Consider the following 14,633-nt stretch of genomic DNA (forward strand, 5'->3'; position numbering starts at 1 on the left):
CCAGTGCTGCTCTCTGAGGATTAACACAAGGTTGACCTTATTCGTACCACAAAGAGTGTTATGAAATGCTGATTTAAAGTTTAAAAAAAAAAATTAGAAGCACAACAATGACAGAGAGGAAAGAACAGTGGGCTAGGAGTCAGAAGAGCTGGGTTTGGGGTCAGGTTCTGCCACCTGTCACTCAAGTATGCTTTCCTTCAACAAGTCACTAAATCTGTGTATCTGGCACTGGGCTAAGTATGGAGGAAGGGGACGTGCGGGGTAAGATGCCAAATAAACAAGATCATCTCTGTCCTCAAAAAGATGATCTTTTTTTAGGTGAGCCCCTAATCTTGTACACCCTCAGCTTCATCACCTACAACTCAGACATCACCATTCTCAAAGTGTTGTTAGGAAATAAGGCAGGATAGTTCAACCTCAGTGCCCTTGACATTTTGGGCCAGATAATGCCTTGTTGTGGGGGGCTTTTCTGTGCATTGTAGGATAGTCAGTGACATCCTTGGCTTCCAATCCCTAAATGTAGTTCTCTGCCACCCCCCTCCCCGCTCACCCGATGACAACCCAGTGTCCCCTGGAACCCATCACCCCCAGCTGAGAATGTGTGAAATAGAGTCACATATATGAAAGCATTTAAAAAAGCATAAAGCCCCAAATCAAGTCAGCATTAATGTAAATCTATCTGTAAGACTACTTGTCAAAAAAAAAAAAAAAACCTTTAAAGTATTTACATTTTCCTTAGGAATGTCTTGTTCTCTATTTTTATATATTTTGCCTACTATTAAAAGCCCTTCAGGGCTTTTCGGTTACTCTTCTTTACCCAAACAAAGCATCTTCATTAGAACATATTTTTTAAATGTATCACTGTACTAACATGACAGTCAGAGTCAAACATAATTGCCATCTCTACAAAGCAGAAATTTTATCCAAAATCAAAGTACTCGGTGCCTACCTTTTAAGGTCAAGGGACTGGATCTTGTGAATTCTGTATTTGATGGCCTATGCTGTTTACGAACTTCCAAGTACTCCTTAACTCTTGAATCAATGGTTTCTTTTAACAGTAAACAGACTTCCTAAAGTAAGGTGAAAAATGAGATATAGTTTTTTCATGTAATGCAATGCAAAAAGAGTTAACATTGTGCATATTAAAAAGTCAACACTGAACATTTCATTTTGTTTGTTTTACTTAGCTGTGAAGCCGAAAAGAATGCTGTCTGTGCTCAAGGGTAACATCCCAGGTTTAAGTTTACTACTGAGGTTTGTTCAAAACCATGATGCTGGCTTATTCTTTGACCTGAGAAATTCATTTCATTTCCCTCTGCCTCAGTTTCACATTTCTGAAAGGAAGATAAAAGCAGTGAAGTGCCCCGCACAGCCGGGCACGATGGGATGGCAGCCACCACCCCCAACCCCACGGTTTCAGGGGACCGTTGTCATGTGAGGATTCCAGGGACAGGGTTTTTAGCTCTTCCTATCTGTTCAAGAGGAGCTGGCCACAGTGATTTTTATGTGAATATTTTCCCATTTTTCAAACTTGGTTCAAACCTTTTTTTTTTCCTTAAGATTTAATTTATTTGAGAGAGTGAGCGAGAAAGAGCATGAGTTGGGGCGAGGGGTAGGGAGAGGAGGAGACCCCCCCCCCCAAAAACAACCTAACAGACAAAACAACAACAACATTTTTTTTAACCTAAACACCACCACTCACTAGTTTCTGGCCTCAGGTATAGAAATCTACTGAAGGGACGCCTGGGTGGCTCAGTGGGTTACGCCTCTGCCTTTGGCTTGGGTCATGATCTCAGGGTTCTGGGATCGAGTCCCGCATCGGGCTCTCTGCTCAGCGGGGAGCCTGCTTCCCCTCTCTCTCTGCCTGTCTCTCTATCTACTTGTGATCTCTCTCTCTGTGTCAAATAAATAAATAAAATCTTAAAAAAAAATAGAAATCTACTGAAGAAGGAACAGTATCGAGTGATGGGCTAAAGAGAGAACTGGAAACCAGTTTTGTGATTTTCTTCCACGCTCCTGTTGATGATCCCGTACATGCCCATTTGCTTTTGTGAAAACTGCACAATATCTGATTAATGGTGACAATAATTTAACTTCTCATACTTCTCTAAAGTAGATTAATATTTATTAGGCAACAGAAACACATGGTTTTAATTCAATGTCAACATACCACACCACCAGCAAATTTCTGGGGCTGTCTATTGTTCTATGTATCAGTGTTACTTATGAAAAGAAAAACACAACTCACAAAGTCCACCACACAACAGGAAGAAACTGTCCACCAGAGACATGTAGCCAAGGCAGGGAAAGGGAAAAACGGCACACAAATCTAAATTTCTTAATTTAGATTAAGAAACTGGTGTGTAAGGACTGATAATTCTGATCCAAGCCTCCGCAGAAGGCTCGGAGTTGCCGAGGTCAGCTCAAACCTGTTTCACTGGTTTCTTCAATGCCATCTCAGGTTGATCTCTTAGAAGCTTCATAAATTAAAACAAGAACAAAATTCTAAGTAGCTCTGAAGGGCAATGATCGCCAAACTTGTTTTTTTTTTTTTTGCTAATACATACACTCCTCAAGAGTACTGAAAATCCTTGATTTAATTCACAAACATGATCTACGCAAAATGTAAACACTGGTCTCCTCTCTCCTGCTCTCATTTTGCAGCCCAAAGATGCAGTGCCTTGTGGAATACAGAGATATCCATTTACAGCTGAGTGTTCTGGCATTGTTCACACAACAGAAAGGCAGCCTTGCCTCATACTGTTGTTTTAACAATTAAAGAATTTTGCTTCACATGCAGGGTTCAAAGATGACTGAGCTAGAAAATATGTGAAAGACATACATGGAAACAGAGATTGTTAAAATTTGGCCATAAATGCCCTATAAGGCTAGAACTAAAAATAGTACGACAAAAATAAAACAAAGGCCCATACAACACAAACTTTCTCCCTATAGTTACGGGGCTTTCCTTCCATGAGTCAGGTTTGACGAATGGAAGGTAGACCATGAGCAGTGTGGTCAAGATACCCTAGGAACTGACCACACCACACTTAGCAAAGCATTCTCCTCAGAACCAGAGCAATGAAAGAAAAGACAAATTCCCAGCTACACAGGAGGGGCACCTAAGAAGACCAAGCCAAAATCAGTGAGCAAGAGGACAGAGATATATACAGAATTTCCAGGCTAACAGGGGCTCACACTTGCTTCCTCAAGTTTACAAATCAAAGAGTTCGAGTTTGTGTATTTGGGTACAAAGACTACTCGTGCTGGACTCCAAATAAACTTGGGTTTAATACATGCAATTAGTTCCTTTTCCTGAAAAGGAACTGGACATTCTTAAGACTTTCACTATATAAAGTGACTGCTAAAATGCAATCAAACTGATTGGTCATGAAATCCCAATCATGAAATGATCTAATAATAAAAAAAGATGAAAACATTGGGACAGGCTAGAGTCCTATCCTTTCCTTGACTAGCTTTCCTCCCTTCTCTGGCTCTCCCTCTCTCAGAGCAATTTTAATGTCAGTGAACAAACTTTAAAGGAACGACTTCAAGTATAAGCAGCAAACCATCTGCTCTGCTTAGAGAGGGAAGCTCGGCTTGCTGGCATAACCCGCCCTCCTGCAGCCAGCACTGCAGCCAAGTTCTGCAGGTCCCATCCTGCACTGAGCACCTTTGCTAAGTCATGCCTTGCTGCCCGGACGTAGTACTAGGTGGAGCAGCAACAGCTGTGTGTGGCACCCTGGAAAAATCTAGTCTCATGCTTTGGCTAGAAGGTGATTCACATATTCATGGCTTTATTTTAAAGCCTTTCAAATCAACTGACTCTTGGCAAAACTGACTACCTATCAACAAGAAAGGGCTAAGGCTGAGGTGGTAAAGCTGGGAGAGAATGGAGGAAAAGGTGGGCCCAAAAACAGTGGATTCTAGAATGCTGTTCATGTCAGTCAACTCAGAAGACTTCTGGGGTGAGCTCCCCTCAGGTGAGCATAGTCACTTTGGGGAAATTGAGAGTTGGTAAGCCAACATTGGTTAAGCCAAATTTGGAAATCCATGGAGCTGAGTTGTAGCAGGAGATGCTGGCTTCCTAAATATTAAGTCCTGAAGAGAACAACCCATTTATTTCACCTGAACGATAAATCCCATGACACCGAATCTCATGCCTGCCTTCTTTCAGCCATGGCCCACTAGATACCCAGGGCAATATCGCTCAGCCAAGTCTTGATTATATTAGTACCTCGTGACTGAAAATGTATTACTTATAAATTTTCTTTGAGGGAGTTTTTGTCTTCTAGTCGTCTTCAAAAGTTGACTAAAAACAGTTACCACAGTAAAGGTGTTTGTTTTGTTTTGTTTTGTTTGCTTTGTTTGATTGCCACTATAACTAGATTCTTCTCCACATACTATCTTTCAATAAATCTTATTTTTACTTCTAGCTCTAAAAAGCTATTGTGGTGAGGATCACGGAGGACACAAAGTGCTATAATATTCTAAGAGTCATGTGAAAGCTGCTGCCCATGATTGCACTCCCTGCTCTCTAGTATCAGGACATGGAGAAGGAAGCAGAGCACGTGAGGAGAGCCAGATGCACTCTCCAACCTTCTGCCACAGCAGCAGTGGGGTGGGATCATGGAAACTGAGAGCTAGGAGTGACTCAGAGGCCTCTGGTCCAACTCTTTCATTTGCAGATAAGGAAACTGAGGCCCAGGGAGATCAAACCCATGACCATCCCAGCCATCCACCTCCCTAAATCATCACAGTGAGAAGGACTACAGTCAAACATCTCCACGCTTGCCATCAGAGATGCCTGTTAAAAAAAGTACGGTGGAAGACAAAAGTGTGGACAATGAGAATTTAAGAATTAAATAATATTTGATTTCAAGCTGTAAAAGATCAGTCTTGTGTTCACCACACGCCTACTTCAGGGGCTCGGCCTGTCCTTTACAAACAGTTAGATTAAAATCCCTGCTTGCCTAGAACCCTCACTTTACTGTCGTCTTCTAACTATAATGAGCCCTTTCCCCCAAAACAGAGGTAGAGAATTCCTGATTTAAATAATATAGCTTATGAAATACATAGATGTATTACCTTCTCAGGGAAAAAGAAGCAAGTGTATGTCTGTCATTGGGAATATAACAACCGTTTCTCAAGGGTTAAGTATCATTCATTGTTTTTTGCCCACTAATGAAAATGAAAGCTGGAAAGAGTTAATGTTTCTTCTAGCAGCAGCCATTTGCATTTAAACAGTGAAAAGTTTTGTGGTACCTCTTTCTTCTGTTCAGAAAACCAGCTGGTATCTTTGTTTGAACCCTGTGGCTGTATGTGAAGATCGACCAGGACAGCAAAATTCCCACACTAGAAAGACATTAATGGCAGAGTTAGCTCACACCCAGCAAACAATGAGAGAAAATCTCACAAATTCCTATGTGGTTGCTCATAATGAAATGGCAACAAAGTTCCCTAGTGGACAGAAACCTTCCTATGGGGCAGGGCTACGCATCATAAACCTACCAGTTTTTGCAAGTTTAATATTTAGGGTAGAAATGCTAAGGAGAAATATAATTTTAGTCATGATAGTAAAGTCAAAATACCTATCTCTTGGCCACGCCTTGAAAGGGGATTGTTCAAGACATCCAGTAGCAGCTGGAAGACTATCAGACACTGAGAGAAGTAAAACAGGTCAGTCCTGGGTAGGCTCCAGAAAAGAAGGGTTCTGTGGATAGTCAGGGAAAGTTTTTCTTCTACGTAGGAAGGAACAGCTATAAGTGACTGCATTTTTAGACAGACAAAAGGAATAGCTGAGACAGCACATCTTAGAACAGAAATGAAAGTGAGGACAAACGACAGAGAACCAAGGAGAGGAAGGTAGATACTGAATGACAGTTATCAAAACTAAATTAGTCTTGTTAAAATATGCTATAAAACTGTCCAAATCCTGCTTCCTGTCGCTGTACAATAGGGTAGTCAATAACCATGTGTGGCTACTGGCACGTGAAATGAGGCTACTATGATTGAGAAGTTGAATTTTAAACTGTATTGAACTTGAATTTAATTTAAACAGCCACATGTGGCTAGCCGTTCTGTGGCACAGCTTTAGACCCTGTAAAATATAGCCTTATACATTCTCACACCTTATGAGTGAGTTCTAAAAATCTCTAGATAACTGTGAATGAGCAAACTCAGAAAGGAATAGGAGACTAAGACTGCAGACTGGGGACGGTCTCTGAGGTCCAAAGGGTCAGTGATGGCCCATAGGAAAATGGCATTTCTGCACTTCTTTGGCTCAGTAGATTTTTTTTTCCTTTTTAAATTCTGTGCTATAATTAAATGGTGAAAGGAAATTATTTTCGACTAGTGATCCGAGAATACCAAACATAAATATGTTAAGAAAATAAAACTTGACATTTACATCATACCATACACAAAAATGAATTTGAGATGGATGAAAGACCTTCATATAAAAACCAAAATTGTCTTGCCAAACTCAGAATATAAAAAAATTTCTCAGGATGCAGAAAGTACAAAATACAGAAGAAAAATATTAAATTGAACTCTGTCAAAATTGAAAACCTTTGTTCATTAATAAAATGAATATGCATGTCACAGGCTGAGAGAAAATATTCACAAATGCATATATCTGACATAAAGTCTGGCATCCAAAATAAAGAACTCCTACAAGACGATATTAAAAAAACAGACAACCCAAGCTTGAATAGATACTTCACAAAATAAACAAACAGCTAGTAACACATGAAAAAGTGTTCAACATCAGTCATCAGACAAATGCAAATTAAAACCACCAAGACATACAACTCCATACCTACTAGAGTGACTAAAATTAAAAAGATTGACATACCAAATGTTGGTAGGATATGGAGCAACCCAAACTTTCATACATTGCTAGTGGAAATATAAAATGGTTCGACCACATTGGCAAACAGTTGGTCAGTTACCTACAGTTTAAACATACATTTAATTTACTGACTAAGCCAACAATTCCACCTTAGGTATTTATCAAGAGAGAGAAAAACATGTGAACAGAAAGACTTGTATGCACATGTTTGTCAAAGTTTTATTCTTAATAGCTAAGACAGAAAACAACCCAAGTCCATCAAGAGGAGAATAAACAAGGTGAGGTACATTCATTCCATGGACTACTCCTCACAAAACTACTGATAAACTCAACATAGACTGATCTCCACCTTATGTTGAGCCAAAGAAGCCAGGCAAAAAGAATACATATTGTATGATTCTAGAACAGCAAAATTAAATCTGTGGTAAAGCAATCAGACAGTGGGCACCTGGGTGGCTCAACTGGTTAAGTGGCTACCTTCCGCTCAGGTCATGAGCGTCCTGCGGCTGACTGAGCCCCACATGGGAGTCCCTGCTTAATGGGGAGCCTGCTTCTCCCTCTCTGCCTGCCACTCCCCCTGCCTGCGTGCCCACGTGCACGCGTTCTCTCCCCCTCCCCGTCAAATTAATTAATTAATTAATCTTTTAAATCTTTTAAAAAATCTTTTAAAAAATCAATCAGATACTGATTACTTAGGATGGAACTGAGTGAGAACAGGCACAGAAGAACATTGCATGGTGATGGGATGTTCTATATCTTGCTGGGTTATATGCTGAAGATTAGTTTATTTCAGCGTATATAAATTACACATCACTAATAAATAATTTTTTTAAAGCTGTGCAAAAGCAGATTTATATTTACTGACAGTTATGTAAAATGTATTATGTCCCTGAAAAAGTATGGGTATTTTGGGGGACACCAAAGTGAAGTTCACCAGGTAAAAAAAATCATGCAATATGGTGAGAGAGGGTCTCCTATGATGTCAAACAGTGTAACCCACTGAACTGCAGTATACTGTGTTATGACCAGTATTTTATTTTAAAGAAAGAGAATCAAAGGGAACATTTAGATTAAAAAATATCAACATGTCACATGGTAAGGTCAAGTCTTGTTTTGTGAAACTTATGTATGACTATAATGAGTTATGACGTAAAGCCTATTTCTTACTGTGGATTTGTGGTCAGAACTGTTTGAGAACCATACTTAAGTATACTGTTATTTTAAAAGTTTCTTCACAATGCGGATCATAGATTTAACCTTTAAGGAGTATGCTGCCACCAGGTGGAGGTCATATGCCACAACTACATGATCTTAGCCAGAGGTTATTAACCTTTGGTGTGCCACGGACCTCTCTGGGCAGCTGTGAAGCTGATGACATCTGCTCAGAATAATGTTTTTAAATGCATGAAACACAATGCATAGGAACAAAAACAAAACAAAACACCAATTTGACTGAAGTATGTTTATTCAAATTAAAAGAAAATTTTGCGTGTGATTTAGTAATGTATGTACTCGTTTATTAAGGCACTGGCTCTTCTCACATAGTGGCAGATCTAATAACTGTCATAAATACAAGTAGTGGTAAGCATAAACGATATATGTGCCACAATTTTAATATAATATGAAAAGAGCTTTGTTCTAATGGTGACATATACTGCGAATACTACGTGTTTTAAATACTTATGGGGCACCTAGGTGGCTCAGTCAATTAGTGTCCAATTCTTGGTCATGATCTCAGGGTTGTGAGATCAAGCCCCGTGTCAGACTCCACACTCAGCACAGAGTCTGCTTGAGATTCTCTCTCTTCCTCTCCTCTGCCTCTCCTCCAGTATGCACATGCACTTGCTCTCCTTAAAATAAATATTTAACTTATAATAAAAATAATAAATTGATTAGAATTTGGTTAAAATAAAGATGTAATTTTGTTCCCATCCAAGTTCATTGACCCTGTGAATTCTATCACAACCTGTTGACGCTTCACAGACAGCAGAACAAGAGCCTCTCCAAAGCAACAGGATATGCCTTACACACATCTTCCTGGGTTTCCTGCAAGTGTCTAATCCTGACTCCTCCAACCAAGTTCTCTACATCCTCTTCTCCATTAGCAAAAATATCTTTTAAAAGAGATTTAAAAAAAAAAAGTGATGCTCAAACAATCTGAATCAATAGTATCTAACAGTAGCTTTCTACAAAATTAAATAGCAAGGCCCAATTGGGGTATTTTCTCATCATTTCATAACTTTGATGACAAAAACACCTAGTGTAAGTTTGATTATAAACAGACTGATTAGAATGTCTCTTCCTTTCAACTAAATCATGGACTCTTACTCTGGTATTCAAACTTTCCTGGATTTCAGCCAAACTCCACCACCGGGCACGTGTGCAGTCTCCCGACCTCCCCCCGCCCCCCAACAGCAGGAGTCTCCCTCTGCTTCCAGCAGTTCTGAGTTCTCTAGCAAGTGCTCTCTCAAACTCCCACGCTAAGCAGCAGGACTGTGCCTTTCTAAAGTCCCCTGCTCTCAATGCTTTGCTGCTTTGTTCCCATGAGTGAACAGACATTACTGCTGCCAGAAGCACAGCCTGCACTTCTTAATTAGGACGTCATTTTCAGCTCTCAGCAGATAAACTGTCCAGCTTTCTCTTTAGAAAGGAGGAACACACAAACCATCACTTCTTTCTTAGGCCAGAGTTGCTCATTTTACACAGGCCAAGTTATCTCTTTAACAGACCAAAGGCTACTAGAAAAAGCTTTGCATCCCATAACCAGGGTTGTGAGTCAACGGGCCAGGGTCTGAGCCAGCTTTTAGGCCCCTCCGCCCAGAGATTTCTGCCAGAAGCCTGGGAGTCAACTCTAACTCCTCCCTTTCCCTAGCCCTCCACAATCAGTCACCAAGTCCTGTCGATTTTACTTTTTTTTTTTTTTTTTTTTTTATTTATTTGACAGAGAGAAATCACAACTAGGCAGAGAGGCAGGCAGAGAGAGAGGAGGAAGCAGGCTCCCTGCAGAGCAGAGAGCCGGACGTGGGGCTCGATCCCAGGACCCTGGGATCACGACCCGAGCCGAAGGCAGAAGCTTTAACCCACTGAGCCACCCAGGTGCCCCTGTCGATTTTACTTCTTAAAGAGCAAAACAAACCCGTCTCTTATTCTGCAACTCTTATCATGTCCCAATTGGAATATTAGTGCTGCTTCTCTTGGTGTCTCATGAACTCTCAATGCGCCCATCAGAGCAATCTCTAACAAACATGCTGTTTCTGCTCTCTGCTTCTAACATACCTCAATGTTCCTGTGTTTAGTGAACTCTTATGCATCCTTGAACCCTAGCAAGGGCATGGACATCTCTGTGGAGCTTCTCTTAACAGCATGTCACCTCCCGCTCTGGATCAGGCATATGCATCCCGTGCTTATCTATTCCTGCACTAAATGGCTGGTCTATGAAGGAGCTGCCCCTGCTAGGCTGTTAGTCCCTTGGTGGAGACAGACAGGGTCCCAATCTCATTCGACTCTATACTGTGGAACAGCTCATAACAAGTGCTAATACTGTGTGTGTGTGTGTGTGTGTACACACACACAGCTTTAATCTTCAGCGAGACCAGCATCCAGCATCCAGAACACCACTCCTCTGCCTGAAGAGTCTTTCTCAAGGAGAAGGAAACAGGGCACGTGCTTACTTAGTATTTGATAGAAGGAAGAAAGCAATGAATGAACAAAGAAGAGATAAACGGGCTCTGAATTTTGGGCAAACCACAGCCTTATCTGCTAAGTGAGGGTGCTAAGCCCATGCTGGGGACATGGCTGTTCCAATTCAGCCCAGGACACTGATGCATTATAGAACAACTTCCTCTCTCCTTACTCTAGAGTGGCAACAACTACATCATCACAAGTGGCAGTCATTTTTTATAGTTTGAAAATGGAATAATACAAGGATCCTACAATTACTTTGCCCTAAACTCACTGCCAGGAGTGGATGATCTTATTTCTAATTTTACCCTAAGTGTAAAATAAAGGTGGAAATGATAACATTTCTCATACATGCAGTATCTCAGAAGCAGGCTCAGAATGGCAAGATCCATGTATATTCTCTCTCTCTCTCATTCACTCATTCCTTCACTGAGTTTCATAGGGATGCTGGCCAGAACTTGAGGCAGCAACAGAGCACTACAGTTAAGTGTAACCACAGCGTACGCCCAAGGACCAGAGGTGGCCACACTATAACTCTGTCCGAGGGAGGCCAGGGCTGAGGGGTATGACTTCTCAGCTAAGTCCTGAGGTAGATGGCAAGAGGTGGAGAAAGTAAAATAAACAGCACCCACCCAAGGAAGGAGGCCTGGATAGCTTGGCGTGCTCTGGGAACAAAAGAGTCCAGTAAGCAGACACATGGCAACATCAGCAGAAGAGGCCAACAGGGCAAGAAGGCTCCACTGGGCAAGCCAAGGGGAAACAAGAAGACTTGTGGGCTGGACAGTTCTCTCAGGTAGGAGTGTGGTGCATGCACAGGCGGGGAGAAACCATAGAACCATGCAGACAGGGTGTAAAGCCACCCCCAAAACCCAAGTCAGAGACAATGGAGGGCAATGGGCGAAGACAAAGGGGTAGATTTGAGTGAAACTCAAAAGAGAAAGAAGAGGATGTTGGTTGGGTATAGGAGAGGGAAGAGCAAAGATGATGCTCCAGGCACATGAGTAGTGTCACACGCTCATGGGGCTGTCCCCAGGCAGCTCATCCAGATGGGTCCACTCTGTCAGTGGCATTGTATCCTCACCTGTCACCAAGGATTTAAGGCAGGTTGGATTAACAAGGCAAAGACGAAAAACAGAAGAAACAAGAAAAACAAGGACAGAAACATAAAATGAAACCAACGGTAAGTCTGTCTAACATTCCCACCATGGTCATAGGTTTCTGCAACATTTGGCTCTCAGTTTGCTAGTTTCCAATGGAAAAAAAGGAAAGCCAATCAGAGTCCATAAGATTAGAATGAATCACCTGATGATAACTCGATAGTTCCTAAATATTACATCTAGAAAGACATTTCTCCTGAAGGTTTTCATGAAAAAACAAAAGCAAAAAAAACAACACGGCAATTCTCTTCTTGGAGTATCAACTTCACTAAAAGGCTTTAAGGAACATATTAAATATTTTCATATCAAAATAAACTGTACATCTGTTATAACATGGAATTAAAAAGCTACTGTTTTTTTTAAATTAATTTATTTATTTTTTCGGCGTAACAGTATTCATTGTTTTTGCTCAACACCCAGTGCTCCATGCAATACGTGCCCTCCCTATTACCCACCACCTGGTTCCCCCAACCTCCCACCCGCCACTTCAAAACCCTCAGGTTATTTTTCAGAGTCCATAGTCTCTTATGGTTCGCCTCCCCTTCCAATTTCCCTCAACTTCCTTCTCCTCTCCATCTCCCCATGTCCTCCATGTTCTTTGTTATGCTCCACAAATAAGTGAAACCAAATGATACTTGACTCTCTCTGCTTGACTTATTTCACTCAGCATAATCACTTCCAGTCCCGTCCATGTTGCTACAAAAGTTGGGTATTCATCCTTTCTTTTTCTTTTTTTTTATAAACATATAATGTATTTTTATCCCCAGGGGTACAGGTATGTGAATCACCAGGTTTACACACTTCACAGCACTCACCATAGCACATACCCTCCCCAATGTCCATAACCCCACCACCCTCTCCCAACCCCACCTCCCCCCAGCAACCCCCAGTTTGTTTTGTGAGATTAAGAGTCATTTATGGTTTATCTCCCTCCCAATCCCATCTTGTTTCATTTATTCTTCTCCTATCCCCCAACCCCCCATGTTGCATCTCCACGTCCTCATATCAGGGAGTTCATATGATAGTTGTCTTTCTCCGATTGACTTATTTCACTAAGCATGATACCCTCTAGTTCCATCCACGTCATCGCAAATGGCAAGATTTCATTTCTTTTGATGGCTGCATAGTATTCCATTGTGTATATATACCACATCTTCTTTATCCATTCATCTGGTGATGGACATCTAGGTTCTTTCCATAGTTTGGCTATTGTAGACATTGCTGCTATAAACATTCGGGTACACGTGCCCCTTCGGATCACTACGTTTGTATCTTTAGGGTAAATACCCAGTAGTGCAATTGCTGGGTCATGGGGTAGTTCTATTTTCAACATTTTGAGGAACCTCCATGCTGTTTTCCAGAGTGGTTGCACCAGCTTGCAATCCCAACAACAGTGTAGGAGGGTTCCCCTTTCTCCACATCCTCGCCAGCATCTGTCATTTCCTGACTTGTTAATTTTAGCCATTCTGACTGGTGTGAGGTGACATCTCATTGTGGTTTTGATTTTATTTCCCTGATGCCGAGTGACGTGGAGCACTTTTTCATGTGTCTGTTGGCCATCTGGATGTCTTCTTTGCAGAAATGTCTGTTCATGTCCTCTGCCCATTTCTTGATTGGATTGTTTGTTCTTTAGGTGTTGAGTTTGCTAAGTTCCTTATAGATTTTGGACACTAGCCCTTTATCTGATATGTCGTTTGCAAATATCTTCTCCCATTCTGTCAGTTGTCTTTTGGTTTTGTGAACTGTTTCCTTTGCTGTGCAAAAGCTTTTGATCTTGATGAAATCCCAATAGTTCATTTTTGCCCTTGCTTCCCTTGCCTTTGCCGTTGTTCCTAGGAAGATGTTGCTGCAGCTGAGGTCGAAGAGGTTGCTGCCTGCGTTCTCCTCAAGGATTTTGATGGATTCCTTTCTCACATTGAGGTCCTTCATCCATTTTGAGTCTATTTTCGTGTGTGGTGTAAGAAAGTGGTCCAATTTCATTTTCTGCATGTGGCTGTCCAATTTTCCCAGCACCATTTATTGAAGAGGCTGTCTTTTTTCCATTGGACATTCTTTCCTGCTTTGTCGAAGATTAGTTGACCATAGAGTTGAGGGTCTATTTCTGGGCTCTCTATTCTGTTCCACTGATCTATGTGTCTGTTTTTGTGCCAGTACCATGCTGTCTTGATGATGACAGAAAAAGCTAGTGGTTTTTAAAGGAAAAGTATAGTTTCCAGAGCACCTATGTTCTAGGCATTGTGCTAAGCTTTACCTATAGTATTCAATTTAATCCTCACCACTAACCTACGAAAGAACACAACTGGTATTCACATTTTATAGATAAGGAAGTGGAATCCAAGAAGGTAAGGACTGGTCCAATATGACACAGTAAGTAACAGACCCAGGAATCAAACCCAAATCTCTTAGACTCCAAAGCCCACTGCCTTGCATTACTTCAAAGGACTCACTTCCAGAAGTCAGGTGGAGTCACACGTAAGGCTGTAAGGCTGCCTAGACTGGACCCGCCCCACTGTACCTGTTCCCTCTAGGGTGAACACTGGCAGCCCCGTCTATCCATTAGGGCCAGGGGACTGGACGAAGGATTCTGCACAGAGTCACTCAGCTCCCTTTCCTGAGCAGAGCGACTCATTCCATCCTGGAAGCAAGGCACTGAGTTCAGATGCTGAAGCTGCTGGTGTGGGATGCCCTTTTGGGTAAGAGGGCAGGGTAGTGGCAAAGCCCCTCTACAGAAGGACTAGGGCAGGAGGCTAGTTTGGTAGAAGGCAGAAGGAAAAGGGGAAGGGAAAGAATGCAGCAGAGCACAAGGGCAGCAAATCACAGTGAAGGTGGGGTGGGGTTGGGGGGCCCGGACACTAACAGTCCTTACCCGGAGTTAAAGCGAAGGAAAAGTCAACACAAAGCTTTTGTCGGTTTAAGCCCCTTGGCCTGCTCCTTATTACAAT

At 41.7% G+C, this 14,633-nt stretch overlaps 1 protein-coding gene across 5 annotated transcripts in view; it reads right to left on the reverse strand.

Moving 5' to 3' along the window:
• The window catches only part of LOC123926677 (SLX4 interacting protein), a 206,934-nt gene that overhangs the window by 72,466 nt on the left and 119,835 nt on the right, over positions 1–14,633 (reverse strand). For 4 of the 5 annotated variants that reach the window (XR_006815297.1, XM_045980643.1, XM_045980645.1 and 1 more), the window contains exons 3-4: positions 5,266–5,355; positions 950–1,070 (exon numbers count right to left, since the gene is read on the reverse strand). Coding sequence is in view for 4 of the 5 variants with exons in the window: in XM_045980643.1 (XP_045836599.1) it covers positions 950–1,070; positions 5,266–5,355 (211 nt within the window). In the remaining variant the exon portion in view is untranslated. The remainder of the gene's footprint in view (positions 1–949; positions 1,071–5,265; positions 5,356–14,633) is intronic. The other variant, XM_045980644.1, reaches the window with a different exon arrangement.

Source organism: Meles meles, chromosome 16 (genome assembly GCF_922984935.1).
Source record: "Meles meles chromosome 16, mMelMel3.1 paternal haplotype, whole genome shotgun sequence".
NCBI lineage: Eukaryota > Metazoa > Chordata > Mammalia > Carnivora > Mustelidae > Meles > Meles meles.